The sequence below is a fragment of the Uloborus diversus genome, chromosome 2 (genome assembly GCF_026930045.1).
Source record: "Uloborus diversus isolate 005 chromosome 2, Udiv.v.3.1, whole genome shotgun sequence".
Taxonomy (NCBI): domain Eukaryota; kingdom Metazoa; phylum Arthropoda; class Arachnida; order Araneae; family Uloboridae; genus Uloborus; species Uloborus diversus.
Genome location: NC_072732.1, coordinates 141,082,269 through 141,108,157, shown reverse-complemented (window position 1 = coordinate 141,108,157; position 25,889 = coordinate 141,082,269). Strand labels below are relative to the sequence as shown.

Below are 25,889 nucleotides of genomic sequence, written 5' to 3'. Positions count from 1 at the left end.
TCCTCTGGCCAGACCCCTGCTACTGTACAATATATACACAAGAATCAGCATAAAGCATAACGCAAACATAAAACAGATCAACCACCGGTCAAAGCCAGCGCACAACACCGCTGCTCTCTATCAGACCTCAGTCATCTCTCTCCCAAACATCCCTTCGCTCCTCCACACCCGAGCACCAGGCTGAAGTAATCGTGCGACCAGGAGAGAGGGGTCGAGAAATGTCTCTGTTGGGGTGCCGGACACTACACAGACACACAGAGCATCAGATTTCAATGCACTGTCTTGTGCTACCAACACCAAGTATTGTAGTATCAGATAAATTTTTCAAAAATAACAGAAATTATGCAAATCAAACCACAGCAAAATTAAGGAAATGAAAATCTGAAAACTTCAGATACATACCCAAAGGACTAAACAACCAAAAGAATACATATCATTATCTTCACTAGCTTGTTTACAAAACTGGGGTTGGAAATCTAATCCTCTTACTATTGATTTCCCTTGCAAATTCTGAAAAGAAAGAAACAAATCCTAAAAATGTAGCAAAACCTGTCCTCAAAAGTTAGTCACTTCAAAGTTAGTCTTAAAAATAAAAAGAAAAGCATGTTAAACTTTTAATATTATTACTATTTTTTTTTTTACATTGTGTTTTAAGATTCTTATTGGACTACACAAATTTAAAAGAGTAAACAGCTTATCTTGAAAGCTTTCATTACAAAAACACTCAAGAGAAAAGGTAAATAAGAACATAATATTAGGAAATAGTTTTTTACGGACATACAGAACATCCACAGGTAGTGATACAGAATGAAAAATATTTGAAGGAATGTACGTATCGCTTATAGGATAGATAAAGGTCAATATTTACGGTCGCCACTCGCCACGTGGAAACCTAGTTTGAGAAAGTGACTACCTAAAAAAACGTCCTCAGTCGCCATTCCCCCCCCCCCTGTTCCTAAGAAAAGAAATCTTGGGATGAACAAGAATTTTGCACAAACTCAAGAGGGTGGAAGAAAATAAATCACTTTGGAAGCACACACCTAAGGACAAACATATTTAAAGAAAGTTTTTTTTTTTTTTTTTTGACCAGAACAGCAACACTTTTCAGTTACATGGGAAACATAGACGCCATATTTGGTCACTCACAAGATGGAAATACGCTAAGCACTTAAGTGCTTAAGTTGGCAAAAACAAAGCAGGATTTGATGTTCATTCAAATGCAAACTAATAAAATAACGCAAAATGTGCTGTAAAGCATTTTATTTATCTAATTTTTATTATCAGTTTTCTTGTGAAATGAAAAAATTTGTACTTAAAATTTCATCTTATCCTAATTGCATTGGACGCTAATGTGCCAAAAGCTATAACAGTTCAATTAAATTGATGTTTAATGAGGATTTCACGTTTTATGAATATTTTTGTGCTACAAATTCAAAAACCTAAATCTTAATTTTTAGCGCAGTCGCCATATTTGGTCACTTACAAGATGAAAGTAGACAAGATTCTTTAAGTGCCTAAGTTTCCAAAAATAGAATTGGATATCTATTGCAATACAATGCAAGCTATTGAACAATCCTGCAAAATGTGCGGTATCCCCCCCCCCCCCCCACCCTCCCAGGAAAATGAATTATTGTCTTGAAAAATGCAAAATTTTTTCCTTCGAATTTTATCTTTAGAATATTATTTTATCATCAGAATATTATTTTATCCGTATTGCTGTAGACGCTAATGCACTAAAAACTGACTCATTCACCGAAATTGTTTTTTGTGGTTTTTAATTATTAAAATTACTTTCCTATCTTAAATTTTTCGCGTAGTCGCCATGTTTGGTCATTCGCAAGATGGAAGCAGACAAGACTATTTAATTGCCTAAGTTTCCAGAAAACATAATTGGATGCCTATCTCAGTGCAAACTACTGAAAATAACATAAAATGGGTCAGAAATTATGCTTTTTTTAATTAGTTATTTTCTGGAAAAAAAGAAATTTTATCAGCAAAATTGTGTTTTTTGTAAATTTTATCTAAAATGTAATTTCCTGCCGACTTTTCATTGACTTATTTATCTATTTATTTCGAAAAAAATGCATGTTTATAGCTTTTAAAATGTAATTCTGTAAAGTTCTATTTGTTTTTTTCTTATAGTAAAAACTCCCCTCCCACAGAGGTGGCCACCAAGTTTTTTGGGTCTAGTGGCCACTGGCCACTTAGAAATTTTCTGAATCTTGACCTTTAAGGATAGATCTCATACTTGATGCATTTTTATTTGGGGAGGAAGGGAAGCTCAGTTTTGGTAACTTATGCCACTTTAATTCAAAAAGCAGACTTTTTTTTCTTTAATGTGGTTTGAAATCAATTTATATTAATTTGCATAAAATATTTTGGGTGACAGCATTGTTCCCAACTACATCACAGCTTAGAAGTACATAAATAAGATGAAAAATTGAACTCAAAACTTTTCTCTTCAATACTTACAGTATCAAAACAAAAATCAAGTAAAATCCTTCCTCCTTCATACATAATACTTGCAGGATGTAATGCACCATGAAAAATCTCTTGTGAATGAATGTCTCTTAATACTTTCAGAACAAGTCGCAAAATCTGACAAGCTTTAGTTCCTTCAGAAGGAATAGAAATACATGGCATGTCATTAAGGGAATTCCAAACACATGGAATTATGGCACATATTGTCTTTTCATCCTGCAAAAAATAAATAAAATAACAAAATTGATATTAAAACAATAAAATCATCTACAGTTTAAAAAGAATTCATACAAAGTACATACAAAAGCATACATAATCCTTTTTATGAATACAGCCAACATACACAGTTATCAACATTCATTTAAAGATGCTTACACACAAATCTGCACATGGCAAGTGAGAGCTCAGCATGCAATTTACAATGAGCAAATTTTTCAGAGAAGTTTTATTACTGATAATATTATTTGTAAAAAAATTAATCACAGGAGAGGAACACGCCTGGGGATATGCAACTATGCACATGGCAAGTTACAGCTCAGCATGCACTTCCTAATGAGCTAATTTTTTTGAGTTTTATTACTGATATTATTTTTTAAAAATCTATCTACAGAGGAGGAATAATGAACCTGCGGACTATCTTTGATCCTAAACCATTGTATTCACGCACAATATATTGAATTACTCAATAATAGTTTAACCATCATTTCTGATCAAATTAAATTTTTAAATCCATGAAATTCAGGTGCGAATGCAACTGAAGCAAGAATAACTTGAATAGTCTGAGTGTCTAAGTTTCTTCGCAAATGAAAAAAAGACCCAGTGAGACATTAAGAATAAAATAAACATATTTTTTTGAAGTAACAAACCTTATAAAATAAAGCACTTATTTTCACCAATAAATCACTTTTAATATCATTCCATATGACAGCTTTTTGTAGAAAACGTTGTCTCACATTATCTTCCAGAGTATACTCCTAAAAAGTTAAGCAATGTTTCAGTAAAACTGAAGTATTACAGAATTTAAGTTCATATCATTGCAAATTTAAAATTTACCTTGATGACAGTAGGTTCCTTTAGAAAGGAGGAAAGGTAAGAAAATTCTAACTTTGGCCATAATTTTTCACACAAAAACCACACAGACTTCCAATTATTTTTCAGAAGGTTTCTTGAGAACTGGAACAGAAAACAAATTTTATTTTTTAGTAGTCTCTCAAGCAATAATTTGTAACACATAACTTTATTAGTTTGTTGAAATGTCATGTTTGCTGGAACATAAGCTGTATAATAAACTGAGGATTTACACAACTTTGTAAAATTTTTAAATTAGTAAATTGTAAAATAATCACTGAATAACTTTTTCTTTCCCAGAACATTGAGGAGGACATGTACAATCCCCTGGCAGAGAACAAACAAAAGTGAAGAATTACAATTGCAATATTAAACATATATTTGATTAAATGGTAATCAACAACGTTTTGATGCACAAAATTAGCAGATTACTGCATACATGCGTTTCGAGGTTTTAGGGAAACTCTTTTTCAATGCAAATAGTGAGCTTTTGGATGAAAAGACATCTGGTATGTATGTAGCAGTAATCTGCTAATTTTGTGTGTCAAAACGTTGTCGATTACTATTTTCTTTTCTGTACAAAGGTATTTATTTCTTATATATGTGATTGCTGGAAAAATAAAAATGGAAAAATGCAGAATTGTGCTAATTTTTTACGATCACATTATTTATTAGAAATTGCTCCTTTTTGGTACAATTTTATCGATGGTTGCTTAAATGATTTACGTACTAACTTCTACTGGGACATATAGTGCATCTATATTATTAAACTAAAATTTTCATAAAAATAAAATCGACTTATTTGTATTGTAAAAAATTTTTTTAAATCCTTGACACGAAAAAAAATCCATTTGTTGAGTAAGATGCAGAAAGATTGCACACTGAAAACTACGTAATAATTATTTGGCTTGCATATGGAAAATTACTTTCATTATTTTACAGCATTTAGGGAAATCAAGCAGAAACGTCTAAACATTTGTTATTTGTTCTCTACATTACATTTTTTTTTGCAGACAGTGAAAACTGTAATACACAAAATGTGGGGAATTTGTCGTCCACACCATGCCAAACTAAGGAATGTGAAAAATTGCATTTTTTAAATTTAATGTTTGCTGTAGTTATCAAAAAGGGCTGTTTATAACTACTTCAAACAATAGTTTTTTTACTCTTAAAGCTCTCCATATATATTGAAACATTGAAACTAACTAAACGAATCAGGTGGGGAAAAATTATATTCGTGTTTTGGCTCTCCTGAAAAGTGCTAATTTTCACATTCGTTAGTTAAGCATGGTGCCAATGATATTAAACAATGAAAAAATAATAGAATTCCGGTGTATAAACGAACCACAACAACTATTGGTATGACAAGACTTGCCAAAATGGATCAAGATATAATCCAAATGTGCTTAGTGGTTGCCTACAAGTTTATACACTAAAATTTGTCAAATTCGTTCGGATGTAATTAAAATGGAAATTATCTTCAAGCTTCAGCGATGATTTTTTTGTGAAGACAATTCTTACTTTTCATTGTATTAGGAAGTACACTGAAGCATCCTTATATCGCCCGAGTGGTGTAAAATTTTAATCACTAAGAATTTTCCAGGTAACCCATGCTTTCAGTAATCTGAAGAGGTGAGAGCCCTTCAATTACCTCAGCAAGATGAGATTTGAATGTGTGAGTAGTAATTTTGAAAACATAAATTTTTAGCCATTCTTCCGTACTAACCCTGTACTTTTAATTTGACACACAACATTTCAAAGAACAGAGATACACATACATACAAACAAAAATTTTAATATATGTATCCTTTTAATCACTAAATGCTTTTAATATTCATAAAATTTAATTAAACAAAGCAGGGGGTTTAACTTTTTTTACTCAAGGGCGACATTGTAAATTTTTGGGAAGAAAACAAATTTTATCGTCAAATTTTTAAAATGTTTCTTTTTTCCAGTTTGTAAGCTTCTTGCGGGTTGTAGGCTGGAGACCACAGAAACAGAGCATCAGTAGAACAGTACCTATTTGAAAATACAAACCTGGCATTCTTTTAATTTTAAATCTGGATGTTCAAAATCAAGCTCAGGAAAATGTGTTTCATATGCAGAAGTTATTATGGCCTGAAATAAATAGGAATATTCAATCATAATATTGACAATTTCTAAGCAAGTTAAGAGAAAAAATATTCTCAAATGTATTTTAATGCAAGTACTTTTTACAATTACTATTTTCTCCATAATGACATTATAAATGTTTGGATCATTTCACTACATTAGAAACAAAGATTTTCAGTGGAAATGTAAATGACCTAACTAAAAATGCAGTTTAAGAGGCAGTTTGGCACAAAAACAGGATTTTTGACAAGTCTGCAATAAAATATTTGGCTTACTTGGAACCCGAATCTATTTGAATAACTCTTTACATTAGCAAACTGGTGTTGTCACAAGTCAAACATTTTGGCAATCATCACAATGTTAACAGTTTTTACTAATCTGATGAAAGGAGTAAAAAAGCTCATTTTGGTGGAAACATTTTGACCTCCCAAAAAAATTAACCTTTTCTCTAATTTGTAGTTAACTTGGAATGCTTTAATTCATCTGTAGAAATTACATGACACAGAAAAATATATAAGTAGTGTACATCTAAAAATATGGAAGTAGTGTAGATCAAAAAATCAGGTTTCATGTAGCTATGTTTCGATGATTCTGGAAGGCTTGATGTCATTGGATGGGAAGGGAAAGAAAGAGATATGAATGTTTAAAAAGAGATTTTGCATTTGCTAAGTTAAAGTGGGTGCATTTATACAAGCCAATTAATCATTGCCGGAAAAAATGTTCTTGAAAGTGTGAATGACTATATATATATATATATATATATATATATATATATATATATATATATATATATATATATATATATATATATATATATAAGAGACACTGTCATAATGTATATGAACCTGGACAATTCAATCAAATGGAACATCACAACTCAGTTCAATAGGCGCCATAGGCAGCTCTATGATACTGGTAGACGATAAATTTAATAGCAATATGAAATTGAACAAGAACAAAAATTTGAAAAAATCCCAAAATACCCTGTGGCCTCATCAGGCCTCATAAATAAATAAATAAATTATAATAAAAGTGAAAAATATTGAAAAGACCTTGCCAAAAGCCCATAGATGTGCAATGCAGCAAAACTAAAAAGCCAAGTAAATATAAATATGCAAGTCAAATACCAAATATTAAACAATTTATACAAAGAATAATGATGAGAAAAAAGAAAATTGCAAGCAGCTAGTTAATAGGAAAGAACAAAGTATGAATCCAGAGCTTATCAGCCGTGGAGAATTCAATAAATATGATCAAAAGACCAAAAAATTTAACCATGAACTAAAAGAGAGTGTTCAAGCTCCAGTATATGCAATATAGAGTAACATTGAGCAAAATACCACATGTTAAATTATAAATAATAAACAAGAGTTTGAAGCTCTTGATATTACTCTATATTGCATATACTGAAGCTTGGACAGTCTCTTAGTTCTAGTTAAATTTTTTGGTCTTTTGACCATATTTATTGAATCCTCCATGGCTGATGAGCTCTGGATTCATACTTTGTTCTTTCCTATTAACTAGCTGCTTGCAATTTTTCTTTTTCTCATCATTATTCTTAGTATAAATTGTTTAATATTTGGTATTTGGCTTGCATATTATATATATATATATATATATATATATATATGAGCCGCTCATAAGCCAATGTGGTTAAGTCCAAAACACAAAAATTGAGAAAATTAATGTTTTTCGATATATTAGTTTTTAAAATTCTTGGTTTATTAATTTAATTAGAAAAGTGTATAAAATCGTTTTTCGAGGTGTAAACTCTGCAAAAACAAGATATGTAGAGGATGTGTAAATAAAAACGTAAGTAGTTATTGAAATAATGATAGCCTCTTAAAAATTTTAGGACTTATACCTTTTGGCAGCTGAAAAAGATAAGAAATTTATGCAAAAATAATAAAATAGCATTTATTGTCATAAGTTTTATGTTTATTCATCACAACAAAACCATTTTCTTCCGAGTTATTTAAATGTAAATCTTGATCTCCATGTGTTGTCCTTAATTGTCCTGTAAAAAGTCATGTTTAATTGGAGGTATATATTTTAATAAACGCATGATGTCTTTTTTGTTTCTCTTGAAATTGTTCTGCCATTAGGATATAATAAAGGTTGAGTTATACTTTTTAAATTTACTGGCCTATCTATTTTTTTTTTTTTTTTTAATATCAATTACATGAAAGATATCATCGTCGTCGAAATTATGTTTGAACTTAAGGCTGCTTGGGTTTGACCTTTCCAATTTTATCCATCTCATACTAAACCAATTGACTGTTAGTCCACTTGTTAATTTTTTTCTGTTGGTAACAGCTTCTTCCAATGGTTTTGTGGAAAGAAATTCTTGTTGATTCATTTCGACAACTCTGAAAGGGTTCTATTTTGTATCTTTTACTATTTTGTACCATATGATACCAGTCACTAGGTTATAAATACACGGATTTTTTTTTTGCATAAGCTTCTACAACTGCAAAATCAGTATCATTGGGCAAATAACTGTGCGCACTTAATAAAAATTTAAGCTCAACTGATTAAGGTTTTATATCCTCACTCTGAACCAATTTCAGTAAACTTAACAGTTTTTATATTTCAAATTCTGTCCTGAACATGAATCTGAATACATTATAATTTTGTGAAAATCCTTTGCGTACAATGTAATGTGTTTAATTAAACACGATGACACTTCTTGTGAACCCCGCAATGCTTGGGTTATAGGCCAAACATACATGTAGCCCTCGTTAGCCTTCAAAGCATGGCAACCAAGGTTGTATACATATAAGTATCTCTTGTAATAAGCCACTGATGTGGATAGTTTCAGAAATGGTAATGCTTTTTCTAAATCAAAACTAAACACGTATATTTCGTCTCAAGTTCTTAGTCGATCACTAGGCAATCGGGCAATTTCTGCATTTCGCAAGTGTTCGTCTGTTCAACTTCGGCTGCATTTTTTTCTTCATCTATTGTAGATTGTTTTCTTATTACCAAATAATCAGCTTTTGCACAAGTATCTTTTTAAGGTTGCTTAAAATGTAAGTTAAATTTTGTCGAAAATATATGGTAATAAAACTTTTCCTTTACTTGTATAATTTGCTCTTCATTACATTGTTTGACATACAGGTTATACATTTTTGCAATAGAAAGATCTGAATTTAAGTATCTGCGTCTGGGATTATGACTTCTTGTACTATGAATTTCTTGTTTTTCAGTATTGCCAACAAATATCGAAAGAAGAAGAATTTAATTTTTATTTCAAAGTTTATGTAAAAAAATATTGATAAAAGGTGGAATTATTCACAATGGCTTCTGAAATTATTATACCATATATTCAGAAGCTATTAAAAAAAGGGCTGTGTAACCTAGAAAAAAGTAACCAACAAATAAATCCTTTAATAAACAAGATTATTATTTATTTTATCAAAATTTCCAAAAATCAGAAAATATCAAAAAATGGACTTAACCGCATTGGCTTTTGAGCGGCTCATATATGTGTGTGTGTGTAAGCTTTTCTCTTTCTAGATATGGGGACTAAAAATGATCAGAATACAAATTTACCTTGTAAAGAAAAAACTTAAGAAAAATCCATTTTGAAATACATGCACCGTATTAATTTCAAAGATATTTTACCATTAACTCGTCTTCCTCCAGCAATTCTTCATGTAACGCCTGCAAAACATCCGATTTACCTTTGTCATATGTATAACCACCATCAAAGGTCTAGAAACAGAAATAATATTTCATCTCTCAAGTTTAACTGAAGTGCAAAAATGAAAACATTCAAGGACAAAACTCAATAATTAAAAGGAAATATAAAGTTATAGCTCAAGCTTCAAAATGAAAAAAAAAAAAAAACTAAAACAATAGGAAGAAAATTATACTGATTTACATACCTCATTTAAAGCATTCTTTTCAACAAAAAGGGAATCCATTAAGTGATGATGAAAGATTTTTATCTTTTCTTGGACAGTAGCTAATTTTGAAAAAATTAGCTCCAAGTTGGGCAAAGTCTCAAACCTTTTGTACATTTCAAGATATTTTTCATATTTCATACACCTAACATCAAGTTTCTCTTTTGGAATGTCCAACTTATCTAAGATACATTGTATGACTGAAATATTACCATTTCCTTTACTCTGTAAAATATACGAAAATGTTATTCAACAACAATTTTCGAAGAATTGTTTTTAAAAAATATTTTTATTTTCATACTAACTAGGCCAATTAAACGAAAAACAAATCAGCACTAACAATCAATAACCTGCAAAGAGCTCCAAAGAATGTAAAAACAACTGCATGTTAATTCACTTAATTTCACCACATATTCTCTTACCTTTGCAAACTTTTTCTTCATTAGCAAAATTTACAAATAAAAGCAAGAACAGCAGTATGTCTATATTGCATGCATTACAATGTTCAACAACAAAAAAAAAAGTCCCTTTTCATTTTTATGCTGTTTTTACAATAAATACATAAATTGAATGTTATAAATTTACTAACTGCATGTAACATACAACATACTTGCATGCTCAATTTTCAAAAAAAATTTCTATCCGTTTATTTGCTATTGTAACTATTTTTTACAATTAATTACCTGTGAACATTGTCCTGTGAACCCCCCACCCCTAATCCCTTCAAAAAATATTTGTTCACAAAATATTTTTAGAGCTACTATTAATGATGTGAATATAAATCATATTTACAACAACCAATCAACAGTCAAAACTTTAGAAAGGCTGAAACAAATCCTTATATTTGAGTAACTAAAATTTTCAAGAGTTCTGCCTTTCTCCAGAATAGAATTCCATGACTTCAGAAATCTATCGCCATCCTAACGTTTTTAATATTAATATAAAATTAATTTTCTTAAAATTCTCCTCAAAGATATCTTAAGTAAGCCTGTACACGAAGACGAAAAGGTCACTCCATATTAAATCAACAAATGGGCCGTGCTGCACCATTTTTGATTTTGATGAAATTTGGTAGGTAACATGTACCAATATTCTGTATTTCTTAACTGTTGTATTTTTTCTTGGAAGAATTTTATTCCTGAGATATAGCTATTTTTTGCTCCGCGAATGAGTAATATTAGGCATTTTTGATCCCTTCACAGGACAGGATGTTTATTAGGTGATAAAAATTTGAATGCTAGGATACAAAGCCGATACACTGCCCTTTAAAACGAAACAAAAACTTTTTTTTTAAAGACATAAGGTAAAAACCTAACGCTTATTTTCGATGAAAAATTATGTTTCGTAAATATATTTCACGAAAATTGATAACTATTGGATTTTTTTTTCAAACACTTTTCAAGAGCATACAAATCCTGTGCCTTCTGGCCGAGCAAGTGAATGTTTTCTCTTCTTTCCTGTTCTGAAAGAAGGCTGTTTTAACATTGTTTTGGGACAGCTTGGATCTAAATTTGGCAAATAAGCACTTCTTTAGCGAACATAATGTGATTTTAAGAAAACTGCCACACAATCACACAAAAATGTTGTTCTGTAGCAAGCTGGCACAGACAACTTTTGGTGCTTTCTGACACAGAATTCCAACCCCTGAACTAAGCATTTAACTTTTTAACATTTGAATCAGTACAAAATCATTTTTAAACCATAAAGAAATAACTTTGTTATAAAACGATTGAAGAAAATTTTATATATAAGTACCAAGGCAAAAGATTCTATTTCGGCTTCAAGAGCTTTTCCTAATTCTGACAATGTTTTCTCAAGTTTATACACCCATGTTTCTTTTGTAGTTGATTTGGGTATGCTTGGAGGGTTGGAAATAGCTTCAGTGCTCTCATTAGAACTACTATGCAAGAAAAATTCCTAAAATGAAAATAAAAACATATATATATATATATATATATATATATATATGAAACTATATATTTATACAATACACATACATGATAATAACAGGCATTTAAACATCACACAATTTTATGCTTTTATAAACAGCTCAAATGTTTTTCTTCTAGGAATCATTTATTTCATGCCATAAAAATAATTTAACATCTAATTTTTATAGGTCAACTTAAATTAATAATAACATTAGGCAACAAAATCATAATTTTGTCTGTATCCTGGTTTTAAATTGTCAATTGTTGCTAATTAATTTTAGGTCAAAAAAAAATATGTAAATAAATTATTTTATTAGCCTAATTTCAAGATACACTAAAGCACACTGAGAGGCACAACAACCACCCATTAATTTGAAAGTAAATATTAAAATAGGTATTATTTCGTTTAATGTTTATTTTGCAGAAAGCAGTGGTTATGCTTTTAGCCTATTGCTGTCAACATTTCCTTTGTGACTGCTTCTAGTGCTTCAAAGATGGAGCATATCTTGCAAAATAGTCCAGCAGTATTTGGTGAGTAGCAACAACCCAGATATCCACATTCTATTGCAAAGATATCTTGGCAAAACCTTTCCCCATGCTCATCCCACATAGTTCCATAGTTTTAAGGCAAAAATCCTAGAACTAGTAGACTTTCAGAGACATATTTCATCAATGGTCACAGAAATTCTGTAGGAATTTTTTGACCAAATATTTTTTTTAGTTATCGTCATTTCTGGCTGCCAAGGAATCCTTGCAACACAACTTTAAAGGCTTTCAAAGCATGTCTCTTCCTTTCCAAAATTTTTACCTAAATGAATGATCTTCAAAATGGAGTATATGGAAGGCCTGAAAAAAAAAATCCCTCCTTAAGTTTTTGCTTCAATATTATATCTTGGGAATATCCCTCTAAGGTATTGAAAAACCATCTTTGTTCATAGCTTTTACTAAGTTCTTCGTTAATCCCACTGGAATGAGAACAGGTGGAACCAGAAAGGGGTGTATCTACTAGAAGCTCATTTTGGGCATTTCTCTCCAAAAAATCTATATCAGAGAAGAGTGCTGGTTATTTACCCTTTAGTTATGTCATACCAGCAGCATTTCTTTTTTACCTAATGCAACAAAAACATTGAAAACCACCGTTAGCTTGCTGGTGTTATCGAGTGTATGAGATCTCTTACTAATGATGCTTATCCTGAACTCTCCCCCTATAAAAAATTCTGCATCAAATTAAGGTCCTTAAATTGATTCATAAGTTTTAGTATTTTTTTATTTCTTCATTAGTATAATTCTCCTTATTATTTGCCTATTTTGCTTAATCTTCTTTCAGCTGGCTTGTTTATGGTTTATAATTGGGAGTTTACGCTACTATTTCTTAATTTAACTTTAAGAAATAGTGCATAGATTAAAATGTACATCTTATACAGAAACTTTTATTCGTTTCATTTTTAGATTTCGAAACGAGTTTGCCGAGTAGGAAAAAAAGAGCTACACAGCAACCAAGGGAAAAAAGGAAGGCATCAAAAAATCAAGCGCATCTGCAATTAATGAAAAGAAAAACAAGTTTCACTTTTGGGGAAGGGGATAGACACTCAAAAAAATTTTGACGATCAAACACCAACTAAAATTAATCATACAGTAAAATCCTGTTGTAACAAACTTCAAGGAACCACAAAAATTGTTCATTGTAACTAGAATTTCTATGCAATGGTATGTAATGGACATTAAATCGGGATTTAAAATTTATTTTGTTGAAACGGATATTTTGTTGCATTGCTGATGCAACAAAATATAATATGACCTTGAATGATTAGTGGTCATTTGAGAGGGATTTCACTGTAGAATACATACTTAGAACAAAATAATCAGTATCATTAAAACATATACATAAAATTGTGTGACACACATCAAATTTAAATTTAAAAAATAAAAAAAAATTCAATGCTTACAAACCTGCTGAAGTGCATTAAGACAATCCATTAAATATTTATGTTTTTCATTCGAGTTCTCTCTTGCATTCTGTATGAAAGTTCTTCTTGAATCCTGGAATATCAATACAAATGAAAAAAAATTAATCTATTCATCATAGTAGCAAGCAATTACGAAGTTCATAGCTTAATTTTAGAAAATATTATTTAGTGTTGATTTTTGCCACATTCTTAGTCCATGCAAAATACAGCTATGATTAAAGTCTAAAATTTTTTTAGAACATTCTGCTGGTTAACATAACTGTACTTGTAAAAAAAAAAATCCAGGAACAATTTACCAGAGCACTCAAGAAAAAGTAAAAGAAAACTGGAATGTTTATGTAAGAAAAAAGGTTCATCAATCGAAAAATAATTCAAAAGAAAAAAAAAGTTTTACAGAAATAGAAGGAAAAATAAAAAAAAAAGTACTTTTTGAGACCCATTGACACCTTTTAACAGGAAGGTTTGATTCTTACTTCAACCAAAAATTCTAGCAATAATTTTTAAATTTTATATATACAAAACAGAGAACTATTTTCAACTAATTACCTTCATCAAGAAACCTAGCTAAATGATCAAAATTTTTGCCTTTTACAAAAAATTAAACATATGGACAAAATTAAATAGCAAACCTTAATTTTCTGGTACTCTAACAGAAGATCCTTAACTGTTTCTGGCATTCCTTCGAGATAAACATTCATCCAGGCATTTGAATTACTCTCTAAATCCATTATAAGTTTCTAAAATTTAAAAAAATAAATGCATATAATAATTACACACCAATTACTTGAACAAAAACCTAAATTTAAATTATATACTATGCTTGGAGCATGTTATGTCCCATACCCACAGCAAAATGAACTCAGGGTACAAAAGTTTCAAAACTGGTATTTTTTCACATGAGTTTCATTCAAGAAGTTTAAAAGAGGGCTAAACATAACATGTAAAGGCAATCCAAAAAAAGGTAGCATTGCTTTGTGGGAAATTTTTCCCTTGTGAAATTTCAATCCTTTTGCATGTTGACAATATTGTAATATTTGGGACAATCAAAAGTTATTTTAACATGTACTACTAAAGATTAACTTATTTTCTTTGTTATTTCAATGCCCAACCAAGTCATAGACTCAGGTTCTATTCCCGGGTTGGGCAAGGTAGACTCAGCCTTTCATCACTTCAGTGGGTCGATAAAATGAGTATTAAGCACACTTGGGAACTAAATCCTGGGGTTTTTTTCGCATTCGGTAGATCACCTAACCTGAACATCTGCCTTGGTACTCCAGAGCCCTCTATCTCAGAATAGGCCTTGGCCCCCGTGGGCATTTGCTCCACCGAATTTAGATTAATGAAATAACTTACTATTTAGAAGCATTAAAAGGCTAACCACTAAGTTCATACCTTGGGCAAATTTGCTTCCCCTGGTTGAGATTGCAATCTTTTGCATTTGTCATCCGAATGCTGTAACATGGGGTGTTATAACATGCACCAGTATGGTTTGAGAGGAGTTGCTTAATAGGCTAGATAAATGTGTAGTTAGTAAGTGAAATGTGTAGCAGTTGGCAGCCCTAAAAACATGACAAAGTGATGCTACAGAGGTCAAAGCGCGAAGTGGCGAGGATGACAGTAATTATACAAGTACAAATGTGGCGACCAGCAACAGGCTCTGATCATTCATTTCAGTCATCGGGTTGATACAGACATTTCTGCTCCGACTGATCAAGAAGCGATATTACACCTTCAATACAGAACCATAAAACAGAATTTGCACTTGAATGATAATACTGTCATCAATAACAATTTATAAATCGTACAAAGGATGGCCATACTTAAATTTGCAAAATGAGAAATTCGAACAATTTGGCTTATTTTCCAATGATAAGCAAACATTCTGTATGGAGGAAAACATTCAGCAAAAATGTTTTTAAAAAGGAAACTGATAAGATTTGTATTTAAATCATGGTCTTTAGCTTTTTTAGATGTTTAAGATTTTCACTTTGAAATTTATACAGGGAAATCAATCACAGTAAACTCATCAGAATATGAAAAATTTAGCCTTGGTGGGAGGGAGTGTTATGAACTGGCTCAGAATGATTGAAAATCCCATAAATCATGCCATCTATTTGGACAACATTTTTGCTTTATTTCCTTTTCTTTGTCATCTAAAATACTTGCATTTCTATTCCACTGGAACTATGAGAAAAAAACGTAGTGACAACTGTCCCTTGAAATCAGTAAAGTGTATTAAAAATTTTAAAAAAAGCAGGTTTTTACGACTTTCAATATGAAAAGGAATACAAGATACTAGTACAGGGATAAAAACAGCTGAAAGTCAAAAAAGAGAAAAAATTGCACGACTTTAAATTTGGATTTTTTAAAAAATATTATGTGAAACTATACGTATGTATTGATATTACACTGTCTTTTAAATATTAATAGAAAAAATTAATTTATACTTTTTTACTTGAAGAAATGCTAGCATATAAAAAAAAGCTTGCATTTATTTAAGATTTTAACAGATATTTCAGTTTTTTTTATCATTTTCAATTTCCCACAGCCCACAAATTAGATAAAATTTAAACTTTAAAAAAACTAAAACCAATCTAAAACTGTTTCTGAGCTTTGAAGATCATTTTAAGCATTAGCATAAAAATAATTACTTTAAAATTAATAAAACAGCTTTAAACATTATGCCATGCTTGGAGAGTATATGCATCTTTAATCTCCTATATTTTACATGCATATCATAATAAAATAGCACAGTATAATTAAATTAGAATTCAGTAAAATCTTCAAGAGCTATATCTCTGGTAAGCATTAAAACTAAATCTGGCAAATGATGTTGGCTTGAATGGGTGTGTCAGTCTTTAGGAAATATATATACAAGAAGGGTTGAAAATAATAGTCTACAAAAAGCAGTAGAATGGCATAGCAGATGAAAATAAGAGAGTGTTAAAGAAGCGGATGCAATCGGATTTCAAAAGCTACATCTAACGATTACACTATCACTCTCCAGCATTTCCCCACCAACAAGTTACTTCCTTCTTTCTACCCAAGAAAGAACAATTGCCTCAGCAAAAATCCTGATGGGAAGATCGGGGAAGAAGGGAGGTGAGGGGTATTTGCATGATTGCTTGAAAGTGACTGTGAAATGAGCGTAGCAAAACAATAAGCGTACAAGCCTTCAGCAAAAAATAAAATACAGGAAGGGTTGAAAACAATAGTCAACAAAAAGTTGCAAAGGTCTGAGTGGTAGGATGGCATAGTAGATAGAAATGAGCGAGTGTTATGGAAGTGAAAGCAATGGGATTTCGAAAATGCGTAAAGGCTGACGATTGCTACGTCATTTTCAAGCCTTTCCCTCTCCCCACTCAGGAAACTAAGAAAACGGGGGTGGGAGGGGGGGAGATTGATTACGTCAGTCAGGAAATGGAAAAAATACAAAATAAAAAAAAGAAGGAAAATCGCAAATATAGCAAATCTGCAGAAGATTTTCATCCCTGGTACTGACCACGATGTAAACAATACTGTGCCGTTCTTGTTTAACACTGATATTTTCCTATATCGATTTTGCGGCATTATGACGATTCCCGCTTTTTGTATTGTAAACGACATTGTATCGTCATTGTTTAGCCAACAGTTCTGATATCTCACTATATCGTTTCACGTCGCCTCACTGATGACACAACCGATATATGCCGTCTTCAAGGGCGCCCATATAGGGGGCAAGGGGGGCTCGAGCCCCCCCTTAGAAATTTCTTGCTTTTAATACTTATTTTCTTTGCAAAAATGTAAAAACATTTCTTCTCCAGCCATTAATGAATAAGTTATTAAAAATGTCAAATTTTAATGACTCTAATCAGTCCTGAAATCTGCTTCCATGGGGAAAATATCCTGCTAAACCATGTTTAAAATATCTGAGCCACCCTTTACAATTTTGCATATGGGCGTCCATGGCTGTCTTTGAAAATTGGTTTTTAAAACCTAAAAACCGGGGAAATAAAAGAAAAAATACAAAAAGCGGAAAATCGCTGATCCGAAGAAGATTTTCATCCCTGACTAGTAGCTCGATGGAATGATAACGCGGTTGTGACTATGGGTTCAACTTATGGTAAAATTGAGCCTATAAAAAACATTTCTTGCTACTTCAGGAACCAGAAAAAAAAAGTTTTAGTTCTCAGCCTTGTATCATTTAGCAACATAACATGAAAATGAGTGGTGTTAATTTGTGTCATAATTAACTTTCATACTACAGAATTCGAGTCCAGCAAAAAAAATGGTGGAGGCCAATATTTTCAACATATATTGATGTTGCATTAACAAATGCTTGGAAACTTTCAAGCATATCTACTAAAGGAAATAAAGTCACTTTGAGGCTTTAGACGAGTTGTTGCACTTCATCTTTTATAACCCCATGGTAGAGACAACAAGAAGAAGCGTCCAGCTACAGGACAGTCAAGCAAATTTAGCCTATCAATGCCTATATCTGGAGGACAATTTATCGTTATTTCTACAGACATTTAAAGACCACACTGCAAGTATTACCAAGTCCAAACTATTTTTGGCTGCAATGTTTGTAATGTTGCTCTTCATCACAATTGTAGCACAGCTTATCATGTGTGAACTAAAATAATAAAATTTTTTCTCAAATTTAAAATTTCTAAAGTGCATTTCTGTGCTAATTTTTTTTATAAATTTCAGTATCTTCTATAGTGCTCTAAATGTTTCAGAACCATATTAAAAATTACAAAGTTTCAGTGTACAAAGCGCATTGAAACCGCAGAATAGTTTCCGATAAAAGTACTTATCCCTGCACCTTTTCCGCTAAAGTTGTATCAACACAACATCCTATATTTCTAAATTAAGTGCAGTTTTGTTCTTTTTGAAGCATACTACTATTGAACATTTCAAAAGAATAGATTTTATGATTTTTATAGGAAACAATAAACGATTCTGAGCTTTGATGTTTATGGGACTCTTACAAGCCTATTAGTCCTTCTTTGAACCCTTTCCAAAAAAGAAATATCTTTCTTAAGATAAGGAGACCAAAATTGAACAGCATTCTCCTAATGAGGTCTTATCAAACATATATGTATCTTTAGGAAAAGGATCAGTCTTTACTAATAATAAAGCTGAAGGTCTCTGTCTGTCAGGATCTCTCTCTGTCCGGATTTCTGTGACGCTCATAGCACCTATACCGTTTGGCCGATTTTCATGAAATTTGCCACAAAGTTAGTTTGTAGCATGGGAGTGTGCACCTCGAAGCGATTTTTCAAAAATTCGATGTGGTTCTTTTTCTATCCCAATTTTAAGAACAAAATTATCATAAGATGAACGAGTAAATTACGAAATTATCATAACGTGGAACCGTAGCATGGGCATATGGTGAAAAAATGCTTAAAATCCGTCCAGTAGTTTTGAAGTTTACCCCGGACATCCAGACAGAAGTAGCCCTTTATTTATAAAGATTATAATTATTCTTATTATTCCAGAATAAGTGTTGGCACTCAACGTAATGAAGTTCATTTTTTGAACTGTACATACTTTTTTCAGTTGGAAGAATTGAAGTGAAGTTGTCACTTAAATTAGCAAGGGATCTAAATCAATCTTACTTCATAACACGGCCAGAAGAAAGGCCAAATGCAATGCAAACTTCTTAAACTTTCAAAAACACTAAAGGTAATAATTCATAGAAATTGCTTTTAATTCCACATTCGTACTTCTATTTACCTTTTAGGTGGATTGCATCTAAAATACAGCAACACCAACTTTTTGCATTGAAAGGAGGCTTTTAATAACTCCAAAGCACAAATACACAATCCATATTGCAAAATTTGCCTTATATATGTAGATAATTTCAAGTGCAGTTGACACAAAGGTAAACCTAAACACTTTCAGTACAAAAAAACGGTACTTTTAAAAATGTCACGGTATGAAACCAGTATTTCATAATATAAAAGATTACTATGATGAATTTGCAAAGACTTAACTTCAGGAAAAAAATGTTATTCATTAAACACTTTTATGTGTTAAAAACTTGCAACTATAAAATATAGCAGAATACAAACACTCAAGCAAAGTTAGTTAACATTAGGATTATTCAACATTAGTATAGGAACTTTAGAATTAAAAGTTAGGAACATAAATGCAAAAATCTACAATTATTTACATTGAAATGCTTCAAAAAGTACACCCTTAACAAAAAAGAAGCTCCACTTTTTATTTCATAAGAGCAAAAAATTATTGATTAGAAATCTTTTGGTTATACATCTTACAAAATCATTACCTGCATTGAAGTTCTTCTTTCTAAAATTGACATATCAAAGCTTTCCATGTATTCTTTTAATGCATTAAAAAGAACATCTCTTTGCAAATCTCTTCGTGATTTTAATTCCGTCAAAAGCTCCTGGAAGAATGAAAAGGAAAATTAATATATATAAATAAAACAAAGAATGTATATATATATGCTTCCCATACAAATTCAGTTTACATCAGATCTCGAGCTAGTAATTGGGCACCTGAGAAGAAATGTAGGGGGGTTTTCAAACACCAAAAATACCGAACCGTTCAAATTTTAATTTTAGGGCCCGAAAATGGCATTAAATGGCTATTTCTACCCGAAATAATTATTGGACCTGTTCCGATTATTCGGCCAAATACCGAAACCGAATAGCTTGTTAAATTTTTTTAACCGTAATACTTTTTATTTTATGCCAATTTAAAAGAGCATCTATATTTTGCGTATGAGTGTGTTTGTGTGTTGAGTATCTATATTTTAAAAGCAGTTCTAGTCGAAATTCTAAATGTATCTTAAAAATGTAATTATTAATTTAAAATAAATAAAAAATGAAATAAATCATTCCAAAAGCGAATTAATATAATAAATGACTAATTTGCACAATGTTTAACAGAAATACTGCATAAATTGATAATTAGTTTCTTTCTTGATAAACAATTTCATTGTTATATTATAAATAAAAAATCTTGTAAACTCCTTAGAGCACTAATGTTCCTGCACCATACTTTACTGTTACTAAATTCTATTTAAAATGATCCAATTAAATTAGATTGTTTTTTGAACAATACTCTCTCTTAATATATTAAATGTTATACTACTGCAAAAATTAAAATACTGCAAAATTTAAGATCCAAATGCTTCTTTTATATATTATTAATCATCTTTTTAATAATTTGTAAAATGATTTTTTTTTTTCAGCTGCATGTTTATGAACACTTAACATACTTTTTTTTTCTTTCTTTTTCTGGTTACTGCTTTGTATTTAAATGAGTTTATAATAATAAAGTTGGCAATATGTCATAAGATTTTAAAAAAATTGAAGAACAATAAAATTCAAATTTAAAGTTAAAGGAAATTTTATTAGTTTGCCTTAACAAAGTGAAGTAAAGACCAAAAATTAGAAAAATTCTATTACTCTAGTGATACAAATACGTAATTTTCAATATGCTGGCATAAGATGGCAAATAAAAGAATTTTTAAGTTAAATTATTTTAAAATTGCATTTTAAAGGTCAATGATTAGCATTATTAATATAAGAGCCGACTTATTTGAAGCAAACATAAAATAAAAACAGCAATGCAGAATTTAACTTTTTGACATTTGACATGTATAAAGAATGCGAACGCTTGAAGATTTTCAATTTATAAGTAAAATGAAATTTTAGTTACCTATATCCAAGCAAAGCATAGTATGCATCATAAAAGAGAAAAAAATGATTCTCATATTTGATGCACAAAAAAATCTCATTTTTCAAAATGAAAGCATCAAAAAGTACAAAAATATCAATTAAAACAGATTATTCAAGTTAAATAATTTTGCAATTACATTTCAACAGGTCTACAAAATGAATATTATTAATAATTATTAACATGTTAGCCAAAAAATTGAAGTAGTGAAAAAAAAAATTTGGGGTGGGAACTTCTTGATTTAAAAAAAAAAAGTAAAGAAAGAAACTCGCTTCATCTGTATTTATTTGAAGAGATACTCTCATTAATTCTTTTAAAGAAACAAATAAGCACTTCACATCCAAAATGAACTTTGAAGAGTACTAAATTTCTGTGAATTTAAACTGAGCACCTTTAAGAGTCATTTTTTTAAAGCTGGACACTTTTAATAGTTGATGTCTTCAATTTTCGTAAAAATTTCAGGATGTGTTAGTGGTACTATGATAAGAAAAAGTGAAGTTTTTTTTTCTAAAAAACTGATCTGTTTGTCCTTGAGTAGGGGTCAAAGTTTAAGGTCGTGAAAAAAAAAGAGCTAAATATATGATTGCTTTACTTCAAAATCAATGAGTAAACCAAACCAATTCTTTTAAATGTAAAAACTACTTGATACTAAATACCTGCTAGCATAAATATTTTGGTGGCTCACTCATGGTTTTAAGTGCAAAGGTCAATTGAAACTGCTACTTTTTTTTACTTTTTTTGCCTTGTTTAGGCCCAGATATCTGCTAAAGCAGTGAGTAAAACCTCGGAAAAAAAGTATATGATTAACTACTCACCACAGTATAGTACTAAGAAAAATATAAAATAGCTTTCGTTTTTCTTTGCTTTAGTAGATAAACGGTCTCAAAGTCGATGATTTTTGAAAAATGCCCAAGTTTAGAGGTCAATAACTTTGATCACGATGGGTCAACAACTTTGGGACGCAGCTGTAGTTATAGTACAAATGGTGTAGTTTAAGGTCCAGATTAGAAACCCATGGCAACTAATCAACTTTTTTAATTACGCGGTAGTTTTAGACTAATGTCAGAAAACCATGAGATGTAATCATCTTAATTAAACGGTCTCAAAAATTAATATTTTAGTATAAAAGAGCGTTTTTTCATGAGTTTATATGCGTGCTACTAAAAATCTTATGCGCTCAAACTCTCATAAATGCTAGAACAAATAAACAGCCTAATGTACTTGAAGCTCCCGAAATTTCATGCTTCCAGTGTTATAAAATTTTCTGTAACCTTGACTACAACATGGAAATTCTTCTCACAAATTTCGTCCGCCATTTTGGAGCACTATATTTTGAAGATCCTAGATCTTCAGGATTCGGCTCTCGGAAGCTGAAAATTAGCATCAGGTTAGTCTCAAAGACATCTCTACGTCTCTATAAAATTCCATCCCATTCGGGGACGATCGAGTGGGGAGAGTTTGAAAAATCATGTCAGATGACATGGAATCATTCTGATGTAATCATTATGCACATTTCACCTGTATTTTTTTTTCTTGATGAAAAATTTATGTTTTTACTTTTGAGTCTTATTTAATAAATTTGTTTATTTATAAAAGTTTATTTCTAAGTAGGGTAAATGCAAATTCTACTGTAATTATGAACTCAAACTCTTACCCAATTGCAATCCTCTTTCTAGAATATAACATTGATTTATTATTATAAGTCAAAAATGCATGTGAATTGTCACAATTCACATGCAATTGTCATAATTTTACAAATTGTTCCTGCTTGATCACCCCGAATGGGATAAAATTTTATAGAGACGTAGAGATGTCTTTGAAACTAACCTATACAAATTTTCAGCTTTCGAGATCCAAATCCTAAGTATCTAGGATCTCCAAAATATAGTGTTTCAAAATAGCGGATCAGGTTTGTGAGAATTGCCATGTTGTGGACAAGGTAACAGAAAATTTTAGAACACTGGAAGCATGAAATTTGGGGAGCTTAAAGTACATTTGGTTGTTGATTTGTTCTAGCAGTTGCGTGAGTTTGAGCTCATAAGATTTTGAGTAGTATGCATATAAACTCGTGAAAAAACACGCTCTTTTATACTGAAATCATAATTTTTGAGACCATTTAATTAAGTAAGATGATTCGATCTCATGGTTTTCTGACATGAGTCTAAAAGTGCACCATGTAGAGCATAATTACACCTCTTGCTCCAAGTTATTGACGCCGTTTTAGAGTAATTGGAATAAAACTGATTCTTTTTGTTTCAAATTATCAACTTTGAGACCACGTAATTTAAAAAGTTGATTAGTTGCCATGGGTTGCTAACATGGACCTTAAACTACACCACTCAGACTATAACTACAGCTGTGTCCCAAAGTTGTTGACCCGTCTCAATGAAAGTTATTGACCTCTAAACTTGGGCATTTAAAAAAAAAACATCGACTTTGAGACCGTTGATCTACTAAAGCCAAGAGAAATGAAAGCTATTTTATATTTTTCTTAGTACTATACTATGATGAGTAGTTAATCATATGCTTATTTCCGAGGGTTACTCTCGGCTTTAGCAGATATCCGAGCCTAAACAAGGCAAAAAAAGTAAAAAAAGTAGCAGTTTCAACTGACCTTTGCCCTCAATGCCATGAGTGAGCCACCAAAATATTTATGCTAGCATGCACTTAGTATCAAGTAGTATCCTTATTTAAAAGAATTGGCTTGGTTTACTTATTGCTTTTGAAGCAAAACAATCATATATTTAGCTCTTTTTTCTCACGACCCTAAACTTTGACCCCCACTCGAGGGCCAACAAGTCAAATTAGAGAGTTAAGAAGCTTCACTTTTTTTTATCAACATACTAGTAAAATATCCTGTGAAGGTGTCAACTATCAAGCCGCCATTCACTTTGTGCAGCTTTTTAAAAAAATGACTCTTAAGCACTCACTTTAGAGTATGTCAGAGAAACCTTATGTTACTTTTTGCAGGTCTGTCTTACGTACTAACTTACATAACCAAGACATAATTTTTATACATTTATAGCAAATTGGAACAATAAAGGGGAAATTTCTCAAAAGTGAAAGAATTAGAAATTTGATAGCCAAGAATATTTATACTAAAAAAGTAAATATATACTTGAGAAGTACAATTTCGTATTTCATCCAGAATTTCTGAATACATCTTTGAAGCTTCTTCAAGTACTTCTTCCTTAAGATCCTCAACATATTCTATTTTCATTTCATCAACTAAAAATTTCACAGCATCATTTATGATACTGTCATCGGTGGAAAACGAAACTAGATCTCGAATATTATTAGTGAGTTTCAAGTTTGAGAGGACAGAATCCATCTAGAAAACAAATTTTTGAGAATTAAAAAATGAAGTAATATAAAAGTGTAAAATTATTACAAAAACATCAAGTAAGGTTTTGAAATTAGAACTAAATGATTGTCAATGATTACCTTAAGAAGATAGGATTTTTCAATAACAGTATCAGAGGAATTTACTGGAGGTTGCGGTGTTCCAAGGACTTCACTAATTTCACTCCCACGTTTAATGATCATTTTTGGTGCATTCTCGGTTTTAGTTTCATTTTTCTTCGTAGTTTTAGGCTTAACTTCCTTATTCAAATTTTTAGACTTAACCTCTGGGATATTTTTTGTATCTTTGTTTTTGTCATTTGTTTTATTTGGGCCTGCAAGCTTAGCTTTGATTTCTTTTGAACTAGGTACATGCACTCCATTGCATTTCACCCCATTGGACATAGGAGCCTTTATATCATCCTTGGGATTCATTTTCAAGTTCATTCCAATAGGTTTAGCAGCAGTACAAGGACTTTTTGCAGATGTGCTGAAACAGACAAAATACAGCACTTTAATAGACAGATTAAAAAACAAGAAGTTCTGTCTAGAACTAAACGAGCCTACTTTCCCGTATACCAATATCGACTTTCTAGAATCTGATCAGTATTTTCAAAATTCGCTAAAATCGTAAATTATTTCAAACATATTTTTTTAATATTTTAAGCTGATTTTGAGAAATAAAGTATGCCTCGCTTATCTAAAGAAGTAGATACGTAAAAAATAAATAAAAGAACAAATAAAATAGCAGCACTTTTCAAACAAAGCAGCTAAATACATTTTTCCCATCAGAAAAACAATCTTCAACCACTTTCAAAAAGGAAAAAAAAGAATTTAAATTAAAAGCTCATTAAAATAATCATATCAAAAAAAAATTGTTTGTTTTTCCCTTTTGCCAAAAAAAAAATTTTAAGAATGAATTAATGTACTTTCAAAAATAAATAAAAACAATAAAATGTCAACTTAAAAAAACAATTTTCATTGTCGAAAAAAAAAATCGTCTGCGCATATCTTTATGTAGAAACATAAAGGACTGTGAATTTCTCCCCCAAAAACTGAATACATAAATTAAAACTTTAGCTTGAAAATAAAATCAAAACATATTTAAAACAATTATTTCACAGTAAAAACCATGGTTGTGGAGTCAGAGTCATCTGATTTTGGGACAAAAGATTTAGATTCGAGAGCCGAAAGTTTTAAATTCAAAGGCTCGGAGTTGAAATCGGTCATTTCCCCAAAAAGTCCGCAAGTCTGCCAATATTTGCGGAGACCGAGTAGGACTTATTATTTGATACAGGAGTCGGAGTTAGAGTCGAATATCTAAGAGTCGGAGTCAGCCATTTCCAAGTAATTTTCGGGCACAGGATTTGGAGTCAGGAGCACCA

General features: G+C 31.0%; 1 protein-coding gene across 1 annotated transcript in view; it reads right to left on the bottom strand.

The window, feature by feature from the left end:
• The window catches only part of LOC129216055 (serine/threonine-protein kinase 31-like), an 85,979-nt gene that overhangs the window by 9,976 nt on the left and 50,114 nt on the right, over positions 1–25,889 (bottom strand). The window contains exons 9-21 of the mRNA XM_054850198.1: positions 24,607–24,994; positions 24,281–24,493; positions 19,745–19,864; positions 14,097–14,204; positions 13,451–13,540; positions 11,325–11,486; positions 9,552–9,794; positions 9,289–9,378; positions 5,587–5,667; positions 3,535–3,654; positions 3,348–3,455; positions 2,473–2,697; positions 403–510 (exon numbers count right to left, since the gene is read on the bottom strand). Coding sequence (XP_054706173.1) covers positions 403–510; positions 2,473–2,697; positions 3,348–3,455; positions 3,535–3,654; positions 5,587–5,667; positions 9,289–9,378; positions 9,552–9,794; positions 11,325–11,486; positions 13,451–13,540; positions 14,097–14,204; positions 19,745–19,864; positions 24,281–24,493; positions 24,607–24,994 — 2,056 coding nt within the window. The remainder of the gene's footprint in view (positions 1–402; positions 511–2,472; positions 2,698–3,347; positions 3,456–3,534; positions 3,655–5,586; positions 5,668–9,288; positions 9,379–9,551; positions 9,795–11,324; positions 11,487–13,450; positions 13,541–14,096; positions 14,205–19,744; positions 19,865–24,280; positions 24,494–24,606; positions 24,995–25,889) is intronic.